At 44.3% G+C, this 18,788-nt stretch overlaps 1 protein-coding gene across 1 annotated transcript in view; it reads left to right on the top strand.

The window, feature by feature from the left end:
- The window catches only part of LAMB1 (laminin subunit beta 1), an 87,740-nt gene that overhangs the window by 45,065 nt on the left and 23,887 nt on the right, over positions 1-18,788 (top strand). The window contains exons 17-23 of the mRNA XM_087873370.1: positions 1,259-1,463; positions 3,089-3,232; positions 4,878-5,109; positions 6,952-7,115; positions 8,394-8,618; positions 11,674-11,891; positions 12,637-12,733. Coding sequence (XP_087729496.1) covers positions 1,259-1,463; positions 3,089-3,232; positions 4,878-5,109; positions 6,952-7,115; positions 8,394-8,618; positions 11,674-11,891; positions 12,637-12,733 — 1,285 coding nt within the window. The remainder of the gene's footprint in view (positions 1-1,258; positions 1,464-3,088; positions 3,233-4,877; positions 5,110-6,951; positions 7,116-8,393; positions 8,619-11,673; positions 11,892-12,636; positions 12,734-18,788) is intronic.

The raw sequence follows: 18,788 nt of genomic DNA, 5'->3' as shown, positions 1-18,788 counted from the left end.
GAGCGCAAACCTCACACCAGTGGTGGGTTCCTCCCGGTTCGGCCCGGTTCTCCCGAGTCGGTAGCGGTGACGATATGACCAGTGCCTGCAAAAAATAAATGGGTAGACCGGTACAGCTCTGCAAGCAGTTAAAAGCCTGGTAGACCAGTATCCGTGCTAAATCCTAAAGAATTGTCACATGACCATCAAGCCACGCCCACAAAATAAGCCACACCCACAGAACCGGTAGTAAAACATTTTAGAACCCACCCCTGCCTCACACCCTTTTAGCACTGATGGTGTTTCCTAGTTGGGTAACAAAATGTCCACAAGAAAACCCAGGGAGCAGCGAGGACCCCACAGAATAAGCTGCCTCACATTTTAATTACAGAGCTGCAGAGGGAACACGTGTTCTCCCTTTATTTATTTATTTATTCATTCATTCATTCATTCATTCATTCATTCATTCATTCATTTATGGAATCCTTGCTGAAATTCTCAGAAAGTTGCCCATATCAGGGAGAACATGGGAATGGCTTCTGGGACCACCTGAGATGAAATAGAAGAAACGGGCATGTAGCCCAACCGCCTAGGGCTGTGATGACGAACCTGTGGCACGCGTGCCATAGGTGGCATGTGTAGCCATATCAGTGGGCACACCAGCTCAGCTCTGGTGCGCATGCACACACCGGCCAGCTGATTTTCGGGCCTTCTGGGCCCACCAGAAGTAGTGAAACAGGCTGTTTCCTGCCTCTGGAGGGTCTGGGTGGGGGTGGAGAAGGCCCATTTTTCTTTCTCACCTGGCTCCAGAGCGCCTCTATGCATCTGGGGAGGGCAAAAAGAGAGGCTCTGGAGGCTAGGGACAGCAGAAAAGGTCACTTCCTGTCCAACCAGGAGTTGGGAAATAGGCCGTTTCAGGCCTCCGGAGGGCCTCTGAGTGGATGGGGAAGGCTGTTTTTGCCCTCCCCAGATGCATAGAGAGGATCTGGAGCCAGGCAGGAAAGAAAAACGGGCCTACCGGGCCATCACGTGCCAGGAGCAGGGGGGAGGGAGGGCTGCGTGCGTAGGGCGGGGCGCATAGAATTATGGGTGTGGGCACACGCACGCGCCAACCTCCCCCACCCCACCGCCTCCTGGCACGCGATGGCAAAAAGGTTAGCCCTCACTGGCCTAGGGAGTGTTTCTTGGACACACTCTCTGGATTGTATCTTTGAATGATAACAAAGATTGTCCACCTTTTAAAATATAGTAACACGTCTTGGTTAACGTCATTTTGCAGCTGGTTCTCATGCCATATTGCAAGTCCCTGGACCTCTTCACGGTTGGAGGCAGAGGTGATGATGTGACAACCAACAGCGCCTGGGAAACCTTTCAGAGATACCGCTGCTTGGAAAACAGCCGGAGCGTGGTGAAAACTCCCATGACGGATGTTTGCAGGAACATAATTTTTAGCATCTCGGCCGTGCTACACGAAACCGCATTGGGTAAGTAGGTTGAGGTCTCCAAACTGGGCCATTTTAAAGCCTTGTGGACTTCAACTCCCAGAATTCCCCCCGTGCTGGCTGGGGAATTCTGGGAGTTGAAGCCCACAAGGCTTCAAGTTACCAAGTTTGATGATTAGGGGACTGGAGGATAAAACATACGAGGAACAGTTGCAGGAACTGGGGGTGGCTAGTCTAGTGAAGAGAAGGACCAGGGGAGACATGATAGCATCTTCCAATATTTGAGGGGCTGCCACAGAGAGGAGGGTGTCAAGCTATTTTCCAAGGCACCTGAAGGCCAGACAAGGAACAATGGATGGAAACTGACCAAGGAGAGATTCAACCTAGAAATAAGGAGAATTTTTCTGACAGTGGGAACAATCAACCCATGGAACAGAAGTTGCCTTCAGAAGTGGTGGGAGCTTCATCCCTGGAAGCTTTCAAGAAGAGACTGGACTGCCCTCTGTCAGAAATGGTGTACAGTCTGCTTGGACTAGATCAGTGATGGCTAACCATTTTGCCGTCGTGTGTCAAAAGCGGGGGGAGCGCGGGAGGGTCACACGCACACGTGCCCGCACCCATAATTCAATGCCCCCTGCCCTCCCGTGCATGTGCATGTGCCCCCCCCCCACGATCCCCATGCTTTTGGCACGCAGTGGCACAGTGGGCCCAGTAGGCCCATTTTTCGCCCTCCCCAGGCTCCAGAGGCTTTCTAGGAGCCTGGGGAAGGCAAAAATGGCCTTCCCTACTTTCCCTGAGGCCCTCCAGAGGCTGGAAATGGCCCGTTTCCCAACTTCTGGTGGGACGGGAAGGCCCGTTTTTTGTTCTCCCCAGGGTCCAGAGGCTTTCTAGGAGCCTGGGGAGGGCGAAAATGGCCTTCCCTATCCTCCCGGAGGCCCTCCAGAAGCCGGAAATGGCCCGTTTCCCAACTTCCGGTGGGACTAGAAGGCCCGTTTTTTGTTCTCCCTAGGCTCCAGAAGCTTTCTAGGAGCCTGGGGAGGGCAAAAACAGCCTTCCCAACCTCCCCGGAGGCCGGAAATAGCCCATTTCCCGAGTTCTGGTGGGCCCGGAATGCCCGAAAATCAGCTGGCCGGTGCACGCATGTGCGCTGGACCTGAGCTAGGGCAACACTTGTGTGCCCACAGATATGGTGGTTTTTTGTTTTTTGTTTTTTACTTTTAAAAGCATTTTTTCGGCCGAAGAGGTTGTAGAAAAAATGCTTTTAAAAGTAAAAAAAAAAGTTTCTGATGATTGTGCGGCTCAGCTGGGCGGGGGGGGGGCAGGGATTTTTGCTACTGGTTCTCTGAACCACCCGCCTCCATTGCTACCGGATCGGGCGATCCGGTCCGAACCGGGAGTATTTCACCCCTGTATTTGCCCTTTTAAAAAATGAAATCTGGAGCTAAAACCGCCTAATGAATCTCTCTGTACCCCTGATACTTACATATATCAGTCATTTTAGCAAGTTATTTGCCATTTCCTTGGCTTTTGTGCATTTTAATGTCCATGTGTGATGCAATTGTTTTAGTTTTACGTGATATTGGAAAGTCACTACGCAAATGGAATGAATGAGGGAAGGAAAGAATGAATGAATGACTTGTTCCAAATCTTTCTTCTTTTTTTTTTAGCTTGCCAGTGTGACCCGCAAGGGTCATTGAGTTCGGTATGTGATCCCAACGGAGGCCATTGTCAATGTCGCCCAAATGTTGTTGGCCGAAGATGCGATAAATGTGCCCCGGGCACTTTTGGCTTTGGACCTACTGGATGTAAACGTAAGTTCTGTCTTCGTTCCGAAGACTCTGTTACTGCTCTAAAATGTTATTTGGTAAGACATTTTTAAAAATATATATATATTTTCGTTCCTCTCTTCTACCACATCTGTAAAAATCCTCATGAGCCGAGCTTAAATAAAAAGATAAATTTGTGGGGTCCTTGGTGCTCTCTGAGCTTTCATGCAGATGTTTCATTACTAAACTAGCACTGATTATGTTACCTAGTTGGGTAATGAAATGTCTGCAAGAAAACCACCAAGCTCAGAGAGCACCAAGGACCCTACAATTGTCTTCCTCCTCCTCCTCCTCCTCTTCCTTCTCCTCTTCCTCCTCTCCACAAACCTTCCTCCCTTGTAGCACTGATCATGTTACCTAGTTGGGTAATAAAATGTCTACGAGAAAACCATCAACCTCAGAGAGCACCAAGAACCCTACAATTGTCTTCCTCCACCTTCTCCTCTTCCTCCTTCTCCTCCTCCTCCTCCTCCTCCCCACAAACCTCCCTCCCTCCCTTGTAGCACTGATCAAGTTGCCTAGTTGGGTAATGAAATGTCTACGAGAAAACCATCAACCTCAGAGAGCACCAAGAACCCTACAATTGTCTTCCTCCACCTTCTCCTCTTCCTCCTCCTCCTCCCCACAAACCTTCCTCCCTCCCTTGTAGCACTGATCAAGTTCTCTAGTTGGGTAATGAAATGTTTACAAGAAATCACCAAGTTCAGAGAGCACTAACGACTCTACAATTCTCCTTCTCCTCCTCCTCCTCCTCCTCCTCTTTCTCTCCGCAAATCTCCCTCCCTTGTAGCACTGATCATGTTACCTAGTTGGGCAATGAAATGTCTACAAGAAAACCACCAAGCTCAGAGAGCACCAAGGACCCCACAGTCCTCCTCCCTCGTCTCCCTCCCTCCTTCTTCTCTACTCCGCAAACCCCCCTCCTTGTAGTACTGCTGATGTATAATAATAATAATAATAATAATAATAATAATAATAATAATAATAATAATAATAATAATAATAATAATATTTATATACCGCCCTTCTCCCGAAGGACTCGGAGCGGTGTACAGCCAAGATTAAAAAACATAAATATACAATATCATAGTTAAAATTAATTAAAATCATTAAATGTACAGTGGACTAAGCACTGTTATTAAGAACTGCTGCTTGCAATTACTGCAAGTTCGAATCTCACCAGGCTCAAGGTTGACTCAGCCTTCCATCCTTTCTAAGGTAGGTGAAATGAGGACCCAGATTGTGGGGGCAATAAACTGACTTTGTATAAATACACAAAAGTATGAAGGCTATTGCTTAACGCATTGTAAGCCGCCCTGAGTCTCCGGAGAAGGGCGGCATATAAATTAAAGCAAAAAAAAAAAAAAAAAGGTTTGGCCAAATTTTAAAAACCCAATATTAAAACCCAATTTACCTAGTTGGATAACAAAACACCAAGAAAACCACAAAATTCAGAGCACCAGGGACCCCATAATTCAACCCCGAGCTACAAATATTCTCTTCTATTGACGAGACTAATTTTTCTATCGCTGGTCATTAACCAGCTGGAGTTTTAAAAATCCACAAGTACGTTGATTACGGGTTTCCATTTCATCCAGATATCTGTATGGATTTGGTGTTTTTTTTTTAGCTTGCGAGTGTCACGCCCAAGCTTCTGTAAATGCCTTCTGCCATCCGGAGACCGGGCAGTGCCACTGTTTCCATGGAATTTATGGCCGTCCGTGTGACAGATGTTTGCCAGGATATTGGGGGTTCCCGAGCTGTCAACCCTGCCAATGCAACGGTCACGCAGATGAGTGCGATCCGTACAGCGGACAGTGCTTGAATTGTCGTGATCACACCTCGGGCCCCAATTGTGAGAGGTATGTCTTCTTTTGGCTACAGAGAAAATGTGGATTTTCCAAAGTGGCGTGCGTGCAAGTTTTAACGTCAGGTTTTAATGTCCAACCTTGGCGACCTTTTAAACGGGTGAAATCCAGCAGGTTCTGTAGAACTGGTAGCGGAAATTTTGAGCAGTTCGGAGAACCGGAAGCGGAAATTTTGAGTAGTTCGGAGAACCGGCAAATACCACCTCTGGCTGGCCCCAGAGTGGGGTGGGAATGGAGATTTTGCAATATCCTTCCCCCAGGAGTGGGGTGGGAATGGAGATTTTGCAACATCCTTCCCCCCAGGAGTGGGGAGGGAATGGAGATTTTTGCAGTATCCTTCCCCTGCCATACCCACCAAGCCACACTACACCCACCAAGCCACGCCCACAGAACCGGTAGTAAAAAAAAAAATTGGATTTCAACACTGCTTTTAAGACTTGTGGACTTCAACTCCCAGAATTCCCCTGGTAGCTTATTTAGGAAGGGATTAAAAACAGAGTTTTGTTTTTTTTAAAGCATCCTTCAGGAACACTTTCAGTTCCTCCTTTTACTGGGACACCATAACCACCAAGTTTTGTGAGATTGAAGTGGGGTAATTTGAACGAACCTCGGTGACGCAGTGGTTAGAGTGCAGTACTGCAGGGTACTTCTGCTGACTGCCGGCTGCCTGCAGTTTGGCAGTTCAAATCTCACCAGGCTCAAGGTTGACTCAACCTTCCATCCTTCTGAGGTGGGTCAAATGAGGACCCAGATTGTTGGGGGCAATAGGCTGACTCTGTAAACCGCTTGGAGAGGGCTGTAAAGCACTGTGAAGCGGTATATCAGTCTAACGGGTGGGTTCTGTGGGCGTGGCTTATTTTGTGGGCGTGGCTTATTTTGTGGGCATGGCTTGGGGGTAATGACGTGGCCAACTTTTTTTTTTTTAACTTTTAAAAGCATTTTTTCTACAACCTTAAGAGGTTGCAGAAAAAAATGCTTTTAGAAACTTCTGACGATCAGGCAAATCTGCTGGGATTGCCAGAGGCTTTTAAAGGCATTTTTTTTTTCCTACAACCTCTTCGGCTGAAGAGGTTGTAGAAAAAATGCTTTTAAAAGTAAAAAAAAAAAGCCTGTGATGAGGTGGGCGGGGTAAGTGAGCGGCGACCGGGCGGGGGACCGGTTCGGGGGCGTGGCCAGCCAATGTTATTACCGGTTCTCCGAACTACTAAAAATTTTTACTACCGGATCTTGCGAACCGGTGCGAACCGGGAGCAACCCACCACTGAAGTCTAAGTGCTATTGCTATTGAATAAACAAATAAACGAAAGGCCGATATTTTAAAGGTCTAGTGAAAACAGCTTTAGGCTGTGTTCTTTATATCGTACAGGTAGTCCTCGGCTTACGACCACCGTCGAGCCCCAAATTTCTGTTGTTAAGTGAGACATTTGTTCAGCGAGTTTTGCCTCTTTCTTGCCACGGTTTGTTAAGTGAATCACTGCAGTTGATAAGTTAGTAACCCGGTTGTTAAGTGAATCTGGCTTCCCCCTTGATTTTGCTCATCGCCAAAGAGGATTACGTGACCCCGGCCACTACAACCGTCATAAGTATGAACCAGTTGTCAAGCATCCAAATATAAATCATGTGACCAAGGGGATGCTGCAACCGTCATAATTGTGAAATACGGTCGTAAGTCACTTTTGTTCAGTGCCTTTGTATCTTTGAACGGTCCCTAAATGAATTGTTGTAAGTCGAGGATTACATAGAGAAAAAAAATACTTCAGTAGTTTAGGTGTATATTCAGTCGATCAATATACTGTATCATATGGCTTGTAAGAAACCTTGTTCTATAAAATTTAGGTGCTTCGCTGGTTTTTATGGAGATCCAGTCTTGGGATCAGGCGATCACTGCCGTCCTTGTCCTTGCCCAGATGGACCGGAAAGTGGGCGCCAGTTTGCCAACGGATGTTATCAAGACCGGATTACGTTACAAGTGGTGTGCGTTTGTGAGAGAGGATATAAAGGTAATTTTTTTTTTGGTTGTTTAATGATCCCGTAATCCCTTGCGGGGTGGAGCCGGAGCAACTGAATGAAGCTGAGTATTTACTGGCCGGATGCCCTTCCTGTTGCCAATGCGGAGTTCGCAGCAGAGATATTCTCATTGTGCCCAGCGAGAGAAATATCTGCCTCTACCTAGGATCGAACTCGCAGCCTTCTGATTGTGAGGTGAGAGCTCCACCTCTAGGCCACCACACCACTCATATAAAAGTAAATGGTTTTGTGACATACTGTAACTACAGGTAGTCCTCGATTTACGACAGCAATTGAGCTCCAAACTTCCGCAAGAGAGTTGTTAAGTGAGTTTTGCCCCGTTTTACGACCTTTCTTCCCACGGTTGTTAAGCGAATCACTACATTTGTTAAGTTAATCACATTTAAGTGGATCTGGCTTCCCCCTTGACTTTGCTTGTCAGAAGGTCTCAAAACAGAATCACATGACCCCGGGACACTGCAATCAGTTGCTAAACAGCCAAGTTTTGATTACATGAGCGTAGGGAAGCTACAAAGATAATTGTGAAAAACAGTTATAAGTCAAATTTTTTTCAGGGATGTTGTAACTTTGAACAGTCACTAAACGAATGGCCGTAAGTGGAGGGATGTTGATGCTTTACAAAGAATTAAAGATGAGTCCTGTTTCTTAACATACACACGGTGGATTATTTCTCTCATAATTTTAGTTTCTGGCTGAATTTAAGCCAGTTCGATATATTGGTTAAGGCACCAGGTTAGAAACTGTGAGATTGTGAGTTCTAGTCCCACCTTAGCCATGAAAGCCAGCTGGGTGACTTTGAACCAATCACTAGGAGACTGTGAGTTTTAGTCCCGCTTTAGCCATGAAAGATGGCTGGGTGACTTCGGACCAATCACTAGGAGACTGGGAGTTCTAGTTCCACCTTAGCCATGAAAGCTGGTTGGGTGACTTTAGTCCAGTCACCAGGAGACTGGGAGTTCTAGTCCCACCTTACCCATGAAAGCAAGTTGGGCGGCTTTGGGCCAATCACCTTCAGACAGGGAGTTCTAGTCCCGCCTTAGCCATGAAAGCCGATTGGAAGAATTTGGTCCAGTCACTCTCTCTCTCTCAGCCCAACCCACCTCACAGGATTGTTGTTGTTGTGTGGAAGATAGGAGGAAGAAGGTATATTGTATGTGTTTGTCACCTTGGGTAGAAATCATAAAGGCGGGATATAAACAAATGATAATTTGCTGAAGATTTCCCTTTTCCTTTGATTGCTGGTTGAACAGGAAGCAGATGCGACGAATGTGCCTCCGGCTTCTTTGGAAACCCTGAAGAGGTTGGCGGGAGATGCCATCCCTGCCAGTGTAACAACAACATCGATTCCTCTGATCCGGAGGCTTGTGACAAAAAAACCGGGTTGTGTCTCAGGTGTTTGTTTCACACCCAAGGCGAACACTGCCAAGAGTGTAAACCTGGCTACTACGGATGGGCTCTTCAACAGGATTGTAGAAGTGAGTTTAAAAGGGACTCTCTGCTTTTGATTTTTGTGGGTAGCCTTGGGCCTTAAATCGGGGTATCAAACTCATGGCCCGCGGAGGCTCAGGGAGGGCAAAAAACGGGCCTACCGGAAGTTCGGAAAGAGGGCCTCCGGAGCCTGGGGAGGCCATTTTCGCCCTCCTGGAGGCTCGAGGAAAGCCTCCAGAGCCCAGGGAGGGCAAAAATGCCCCCCCTCGTAGTGCAGGAAGCCGAATAGGCCACACCCACCATGGCCACACCCACCCAGCAACCGGGCAGAGAACCCCTTGCTAAAAATTTTGAAGCCCACCCTTGTGCTTACATCTGGCCTGTGGGGCCACCCTCTGGAAAGAGTGAAATATTGGCCGATGGTGCCTCTACCAGCAAAAATGGAGCTCAGGTGGCTGCGACGGCCTCCTGCAACCCTCTGCCAAAAGTTTCTTTTTGGCTTCATTCCCCTTTAAAAATCCAAATTCCACCAAATGTTAGAAATGTAATCAGTCACTGGGCACCTACTATCACATGTGGTGTACATGTGTGAAAGCAAAGAAATATTGGATAAAAAAATGCATACGCGGTTAGAAAAAAACGTTACAGCTGCATATAGATTATAAGCCAGAAGTATTTCTGTTAGGCACAGTTCCAGAAAAATATAATAAGGGGAATTTGTATTTAATATTGCATGTTTCGACAGCAGCAAGAATTGTATTTGCACAATATGGAAAAATGAGGAAACACTGAGAGAAGGAGATGTAATTAAAAAGAATATATTAGATTGCGCAGAAATGGATAGACTGACATTAAAGTTAAAAGAAAAGGAAGATACAGAGTACTTTCAAATATGGGATTTGTTCTATAAATGGTTGGATAATAGAGGTAGAAATTAGGAGCTGGAAAAACATTATTAAGTGACCCAGACAATATACTGTTCACAAAGCACTTATGTATGTTAAATGAAAATGTACAAATAAACTTTTTTTAAAAAATCCAAATAATGGAATTTGGGAAGGATTAGGGGATAAAGTCATTTCCTCATTTGGAAATCAGAAACCCTATTTTAATCTACTGGGAATCTACCTCCTAGGTTGCATCCTAGCCTCTCTTCAACTCCAGGGTGTAATTTAGTGGAGCAAATACTGGAAATTCCTCCGTGGGGAAGATAAAACTCTTAAAAGGTCAAGGGATGAGTCTGCTCTAGCATGAATAGGCTTTTGTGGATTACAACCACTCTCAGATTTTAACCCCCAACATCCAGTTAGACAGGGGCTATCTTGAGAACGCCAAAAACTGTTGTACACCCTGAAAAGAAGCTTTGAGGAGTGGGAAGTCTTTTTTAAATTAAAATTCATTGTTTTCCTTTTTTATATATATGTAAAATTTCATTGACTTTTTATTAATTACATTGCTTAGTGCTTAATAAATATGGTGTTGTCTCGGTATTTAATTTGCTTAACAATACTCAGCAGTGGGATTCAACCGGTTCGCTGAGCACGCGCTTCGTGTTTGAAAACCGCTTTAAAATTTACCTTCTACTGCAGCCCCAGTGAGTAAAACAGCTGAGGCGTGGCAATCCTCACTACTGCGCCTATCAGCTGGGCTTCAAACAAAGGAAATATAGGTCGGTTTAGAGTGCGGGCCCAGCTGATCGTCCAGTTCGCACTCAGCTGATCGTCGGAGCTACCGGTTCACTTGAACCGGTCCGAACCGGCTGAATCCCAGCCCCGACAATACTGATTACATTCTTAATCTCCAAACCCTTTTTTCAAACCACCAGTAAAATAGATTCCTTGTTTGATAGTATTCTGTGTCTTCTTTCTGCTGAATTTTCAATGTTCAATCTATCCATGTCTGCACAGTCGGGTATCTTCTTCATTATCTCTTTGTCTCGCGGTGTTTCTTCATTTTTTTCCAATATTGTGCGAATATAATCCTCGCCGCTGTGACGACATGTAATATTAAATACATATTTTTCTTATCTCTCCTTTTTTTTTTATTAAAAAACAATTTTTATTGAGTTTTTAAGTTTTAAAAACAAAGTAAAGAAAAATACAACAAAAAAGATATTCAAGACACGAAACAAACATAACTTTACATCATATATTATTTTACAGCTTACTGTATCGACATGGATATGTATTTATTTATTTATTATTTATTATTTAAATTTCTATACCGCCCTTCTCCAGAATAGGACTCAGGGCGGTGAACAGCCAGAGTAAAAAACAATACATACAAAATTTAAAAGCAATTTAAAATAATTAAATATTATTGGCCGTAAATTAAAACAACCCAATTTAAAATCAATTTAAAATTATGTATTCTCTATTCTTATTCAATCTTTCATCTACGTACTTATATTTACATTAGTATCGATTTACAAAACCATCATTAACCGGTTGACACTGTTCAGCAATTTACACTCCCTGGTTTTAAGCCGGTTAAATTAACATTCCGAATTGTTATTTTGGTTTCTTTTTTCTAACCAATCATATAGTTTACTCCACACTCTATAATATTCCGACTCTTCCCTCTCCTTAATTTACATCCTTTTCTTATCTCATTGTTCCCCTTTTTGAAGGGAAGACATCCAACTTTCAGGCACCAGAGGGGAAATGTGTTCTGTAGAAGAAAAATAGATTTTTTAAAAAACAAAAATATTCAGTAGAAAGAAGACGTGTTAATAGGAAAATCACCAATACCTTTAATATGGCATCGAATTTTATGTTTCTTATAGAAAGATAACCTATCTGAACTAATACAGTAGTGGCCAAAATTGTGGAAACGTTTCAGGAAAACTGTATTTTCTAAAACTAGCTAATAACACCACTTTTTTTTGGGAGTAGTACCATAAAATTATATATCAATGGAAGAGCGCTTGGGCCGCCACAGGCGCCCCCGACACAAGTGACGTCGAGCTGGCCACGCCCACCCTGGCCACGTCCATCCCGGGTCCCCGAAGTTAAACACAACCCTGATGCGGCCCTCAATGAAATCGAGTTTGACACCCCTGCCGTAAGACATACGTTAGTTTTTGCTACTCCTTCCTTCCAGAATGTGTCTGCAACTACCTCGGAACGGTGCGTCACCGCTGCAACAGCTCCGAAAACTGTGATTGCGAGAAAGAAACGGGCCAGTGTCAGTGTCTCCCCAATGTGGTTGGGCAGAATTGCGATCATTGCGCCCCGAACACATGGAAACTGAGCAGCGGGACCGGATGCGAAACCTGCGCCTGTAATCCGGAGCACTCCTTTGGCCCGTCTTGCAACGAGGTGAGGAAGCTTCATCGGAGCTGAGGATGGCAGAGGGATACTAGCTCTGGTTCTTTTGGGATTTTCAGATATCTTAAGAGCGAAACTCACTCACCAGGAAATAATGGAGGAATTCTTCTCTCCAGAAGAGACGCCTTTTGGGGATGTGGTTAGAAGATTGGAGTAGAAACCAGGAGACTGAGAATTCTAGTCCTGCCTTAGGCAAAAAAGTCAGCTGAGTAACTTTGGGCCAATCACTAGGAGATAGTGAGTTCTAGTTCTGCCTTAGGTAAGAAAGCCGACTAGGTGACTTTTGGCAAATCAGCAGGAAACAGTGAATTCTAGTTCTGCCTTAGGCATGAAAGCCGGCTGGGTAAATCACCAGGAGACAGTGAGTTCTAGTCCCGCCTTAGGCATGAAAAGCTGTTAGGTGTCTTTAGGCCAATCACCAGGAGACAGTGAGTTCTAGTCCTGTCTGAGGCAAGAAAGCCAGCTAGGTGACTTTGGGCCAATCACCGGGAGACATGAGTTCTAGTCCTGCCTTAGTCATGAAAGCTAGTTGGTTTTTCTATGTACTTCTCTCATAGCATCTGCCATGATTTAGAAAGAATGCAATTAAGAGGAGAAGACAGGCTGGTTGAATTGATCAATTTTTTAAAAAAATGATGAAGTTCCTAATTATGGATCCATATTATGACCAGGCTTTAGTACTGACCTGTCAGTGGTCTAAAATTGTTTGTCTCCCACTCCCCTCTTAAATTAACAGTTCACCGGGCAGTGCCAATGTATGCCAGGATTCGGGGGACGCACCTGTACAGAATGTCAGGAATATTTCTGGGGTGATCCTACCGTGAGCTGCCAAGGTAAGTGTGTTATTATTCCTTATTCACCCTTCCTTCCTTTTTTTGGGGGGGGGCATATATTCTATTATTCCGATACAGGTAGTCCTCGACTTACCACAATTGAGCCCCAACCTTTCCGTCGCTAAGGGAGACAAGTTGTTCAGTGAGTTTTGCCCATCTTACGCCCTTGTCTTGCCGCAGCTGTTAAGTGAATCGCTGCAACGGTTAAGTTAGTGAAGTGGCTGTTAAGGTGGCAAAACTTCGGTCATTAAATGAGCCGAGGACAACCTGTAACCAGCATTGGTACGGTTCTGATATTTTGGGACAATCCGAGATAGTTGAAGATGGTTTGTTTTGTGATGAGCAACTCAGCTGGGATCATCAGAGGCTTTTAAGAGGTTTGTAGAAGAGGTTGTAGAAAAAATGGTTTTAAAAGTTAAAAAAAAAAAAAAGTTGACCACGTCCACTCAGTCATATTACCCCCACCCCCACCAAGCCATGCCCACAAAACCGGTAGTAACAAATTTTACATTTCACCACTGGTACCATCCTTAGTCTCTTAATGTTGCAATATAGTTAACAAAGCCTTATCTCTTACGTTGCAATGTATGTTTCTGCAAAGGACTTTAAAAAGATTCTCCGGCGGACTTATCTGGTGTTCTATTTTAGTGGAGTTAAATTTAACAGCGTTGGATTTAAATAGCAGCTTGTGAATAGCACAGTTACGTATAAAAAATTAAAATAAGATTTTGCAGGGTTGCATGGAAAGTGCAGCCTTGATTTAGATTTGCATGCTTTTTGACTGTTTAATTAAAACTGTAACAAATGTAAACGTCTGCAAAAGAAGGAAACAGAATGCGTGAAAACTATAGAAATAAATGAAAATGCCGAAAAGGTACAGATGGTAAAATCCAGTCATATATTTTCCAATATCTCAGAAGGCAAGATAAGAAGCAATGGGTGGAAATTAATCGAGAGAAGCAACCTAGAATTTAGGAGAGTGAGGACAATTATCCAGTGGAACAGCTGGCCTCCAGAAGTTGTGGGTGCTTCATCACTGGAGGTTTTTAAGAAGAGAGTGGACAACCATTTGTCTGTATATAGGGTCTCGTGCTTGAGCAGGGGGTTGGACTAGAAGACCTCTAAAGTCCCTTTCAGCTCTGTTATTCTGTTTATTCTGCCACAAAAGCTCAGCATTTCAGTGGGATTTGTTTTAATTGATGCAAAATGTCGGTATTTCAGTGGAATGTGTGTGGGTTTTTTTTTTTTTTTAACAAACTAAGGAAATGAGTGGCCTCTAGAAGGCAAACCAGCCCAAACTTTCTTTTTTTAAATAAATAAATAAATGTTTTAAAAAATGGGAGTGAAAATTGAGACCGCACAATACCTACCTGTACTTGACTATTTTAGAGTTGATATAAATTGGCCTGTTCTTAAATAAACATGGTTCTCCTGAGTCATGGGAGAATAATCTGAGGTAATCTAATCTGAGATAACAGATTAGATTTCCCCTCCTGTGAGAAGCTTCGTCTTTTGTTTGTTTGGGCATTTATGGTCCTGGTGTTATCTTCTGTTTGTGGAAGGAAGTGCTATATCTTTCTTTCAAATCTGGGTGAGATAAGAGGGTAAATGCCAACTTTTGTCTTTATTTATCATTCATTCATTCAATCATTCATTCAGTTTGTATTATTTGGCCTCCGACATCCAACTTCTCTACCAATTACACACAACTCTTTTCTTTCCACTCACTCTTAATCGGTGGTGGGTTTCAATTTTTTTTACTACCGGTTCTGTGGGTGTGGCTTGGTGGGCGTGGCATGGCATGGTGGGCGTGGCATGGCATGGTGGGAGTGGCATGGCATGGTGGGCGTGGCAGGGGAAGGGTACTGTAAAATCTCCATTCCCACCCCACTCTAGGGGAGGGGAAGAGAGGGAGGGGGAGGGGGAGATAGGGAGGGAGGAGGGAGAGAGAGAGAGATTATAATCTATCTATAGACTAGAACAGAATTCTTTATTGGCCAAGTGCGATTGGAGACACAAGGGATATTTGTCTCTGGTGCAGAAGCTCTCGGTGTACATACAAACAACAAAGAGATGTCATAGAGACCATAAATCGTTAGACACAAACAACAAGTGATAAATTATAAGATGCCAAGAGGAAAAGGTAGTAGGAAAGATGAGGAGATAGGAAAGACGAGAAGCTCCCAGCGTACATACAAACAACAAAGTGGTAAGTCATAGATTCAGAAATCATAAGATACAATCATAAATCGTAAGACACAAACAACGATAAATCATAAGCTACCAATAGGAGGAGGTAGTAGGAAAGATAGACGATGAGAAACATGAGAAGATCTATCCATCCACCCATCCATCCACCCACCCACCCACCCACCCACTGTATTTATCTAATCTATCCATCCATCCACTCTATCTATCTATCTATCTATCTATCTATCTATCTATCTATCTATCTCTATCCATCCGCCCACTCTGTCTGTCTACCTACCTACCTATCTATCTCCATCCCTATCTATCTATCTATCTATCTATCTATCTATCTATCTATCTATCTATCTATCTATTGTGTCCATCCATTCATCCATCCACTCTATCTATCTGTCTATCTATCTATCTATCTATCTATCTATCTATCTATCTATCTCTATTCATCCATCCATCCATCCATCTACCCACTGTATTTATCTAATCCATCCATCCATCCACCCTCTCTCTCTCTCTCTTTCTATCTCTCTCTATCCATCCACCTACTCTGTCTGTCTATCTACCTACCTATCTCCATCCATCCCTCCATCCATCCCTATCATCTATCTATCTATCTATCTATCTATCTATCTATCTATCTATCTATCTATTGTGTCCATCCATTCATCCATCCACTCTATCTATCTATCTATCTATCTATCTATCTATCTATCTATCTCTATTCATCCATCCATCCATCCATCCATCCATCCACCTACCCACTGTATTTATCTAATCCATCCATCCATCCACCCTCTCTCTCTCTCTCTTTCTATCTCTCTCTATCCATCCACCTACTCTGTGTCTATCTACCTACCTATCTCCATCCATCCATCCCTCCATCCATCCCTATCTATCTATCTATCTATCTATCTATCTATCTATCTATCTATCTATCTATCTATCTATCGTCTATATCTGTCTGTCTGTCTATCATCTATCTATCTATCATTTCTATCATCTATCAATTTCTATATGAATTTTAAATACAGAATTGTAGAGTTGAAGGAACCCTCGAATGAGACATCCGTTCTGCGCAGATATCTATTTTGCAGGAATCCCTGACCATCTACTCCAGCCTCTACTTGAACCTATTCAATGCAGGAGAACTACCGTATCTCTGGATAATTAGTCTCAAAGATCAACAACCTCGATCTGACTTTGTCCTTAACCTTCAGAATCTGCCTTTCCTGTAACTGAAACCTTTTATTCCCTGTCCTGCATTCCGGAATGGTAATTTGCAGGGCATCGGCCTTATTCTGCCAGATGTCCTCTTAGGTATTTGAGGAATGTTATCATATCCCCTTTTGGGGCTTCTCAAGGTTAAACGTTCCAGTTTGTTCATCCTTTGTAGGATGCAGTTTTGAATTCTTCCCCACTCTCCGCTCTCTTCTTAAAAACATATTCCAGGTTTTCCTGAACCCTCCTTAAATCTTATGATGCCCAGGGTTGCCAAATCCTTGTTTTAAATCTAGGATGATATCACGATGAAGTATCTGAGCGTTGATTTCTGGTCCATAGGGATGCTAAGCTAAGTTTACATTTCTCCCTGTGTGTTTTGTTCTTTTTCTAATATCGGTGGAGGGTTAAGTATGTTTGGCATGTGAAGGATATACAGATCTGGATAGTTTCGTCAAAAAGCTACACTGGTGGTTGTCTGTCCTTCAAATGGCTGTCATTGGTGGGCCTGGCCAATCCTAAAAACAGATCTGGGTGCTCCCAGTTTTTGGATCAAGAAATCCACAGAGTAGTTCATCAGAATACAGAGTTGGGAGGGACCTCAAATGTCGCCCTTGGTAGGATTGGGGGCACTCAAACAACCAGTAACTAGATATCAGTGGTGAAATTCAAATTTATTTACTACCAGTTCGGTGGGCGTGGCTTGGTGGCCGTGGTGTGGTGGGTGGTGTGGCTTGGTGGGCGTGGCTTGGTGGGCATGGCAGGGGAAAGATACTGCAAAATCTCCATTCCCACCCCATTCCAGGGGAAGGTTACTGCAAAATCCCCATTCCCTCCCCACTCCTGGGGGAAGGATATTGCAAAATCTCCATTCCTTCCCCACTCCTGGGGGAAGGATATTGCAAAATCTTCATTCCCACCCTACTCTGGGGCCAGCCAGAGGTGGTATTTGCCGGTTCTCCGAACTACTCAAAATTTCCACTACCGGTTCTCCAGAACCTGTCAGAACCTGCTGGATTTCACCCCTGCTTGATATGCTAAATATAAAATATGCTTTAAAAAAGCAATTTGGTCCAGTGGTTAAGGTCCCAGCTAGAAACCGGGAGGTGGTGAATTCTAGATCCAGCTTAGCCCTGAAAGATGGCAGTGTTGACTTTAGCTCAGTCATCAGGAGATGAGTGATACGTTTTACTCGCCTTAGTCACGAAAGCTGGTTGGGTAATTTTGAGTCAATCGCCAGGAGATCGTGAGTTCTAGTTTCACTTTAACCATTGAAAGCTAACTGGGTGACTTTGGGCCAATCACCAGGAGATGGGGAGTTCCAGTCCTACCTTAGCCATGAAAGCTGGCTGGGTGACTTTGAGCCAGTTACCAGGAGACCGAAAGTTCTAGTCCTGCCTTAGCCATGAAAGCCAGCTAGGTGACTTTGGGCCAATCACCAGGAGACTGAAAGTTCTAGTCCCGCCTTAGCCATGAAAGCTGGCTGGGTGACTTTGGGCCAATCACCAGGAGACTGAGAGTTCCAGTCCTACCTTAGCCATGAAAGCGGGCTGGGTGACTTTGGGCCAGTTACCAGGAGATGGGGAGTTCTAGTCCCACTTTAACCATGAAAGCTGACTGGGTGACTTTGGGCCAATCACCAGGAGACTGAGAGTTCTAGTCCTGCTTTAGCCATGAAAGCTGGCTGGGTGACGTTGGGCCAATCACCAGGAGATTGTGAATTCTAGTCCCACCTTAGCCATGAAAGCCAGCTGGGTGACTTTGGGCCAATCACCAGGAGACCGAGAGTTCTAGTCCCACCTTAGCCACGAAAGCTGGCTGGGTGATCTTGAACCAGTCGCGCGCTCTCTCGCGCGCTCTCTCTCTCTCTCTCTCTCAACCCAATCCACCTCACAAGGTTGTTGTTGTGGGGAAAATAGGAAAAGGGAGGTATGTTGGATACGTCTTGCCCCCTTGAGTTACTTATAAAAACAATAAAAGCGAGATGCAAATAAATAAATAAATAAAACAGCCAGAAGGACGCATAACCTGATGGACTTGGGGATCTCCAAGATATCTTCAGCTGATGGCTCCAATGTTTGTTAGACCCAGCTTGGGAATTTGATGGATCGGTGTTTCCAAAAACCAAACATTTAAGGGTTAAGTGGGACCTCCCCACCCACCCCCAATGTCCACCCCCACCCACCCCCCAGACCTAATGTTCAAAGCCAAATGAATTGCCAGAGGGGAGATACATTCCATAGCCAACCATTCACAGTGGGGATGCTGAAGGGGCTTTGAAGAAAATAAAGCACTTTTATTTCGGAGAACAAAAAAGCCACTTTGTTAAAATTGCACAACTGCTTTTTTTCCTCTCTGTTTTGCATTCTTCCCCCTCACAATTGATCAACTTCTCCACAAGGGAACCGAGTTTTGTTTGAGGTAATTTGCTCCTTTAAATGGCCTTTTACAAACCGGGCTAAAGAATAAAGATTTAAATAAATGGTGGGTTTTTTTTCCCCCTCCCTTGGTCATGTCACGTTTCTTATGAGAACTTCGACCATTTGGAGATTTGGCTTCCACAATCCAGGACTTGCAAACCGGAAACTTGAAAATAAAATTTCAGAAGGACTCCCTGAAGGATTTATGAACT

Source organism: Pantherophis guttatus, chromosome 7 (genome assembly GCF_059756535.1).
Source record: "Pantherophis guttatus breed Tessera chromosome 7, ASM5975653v1, whole genome shotgun sequence".
Lineage (NCBI taxonomy): Eukaryota > Metazoa > Chordata > Lepidosauria > Squamata > Colubridae > Pantherophis > Pantherophis guttatus.
This window is presented reverse-complemented; position numbering and strand designations above follow the sequence as displayed.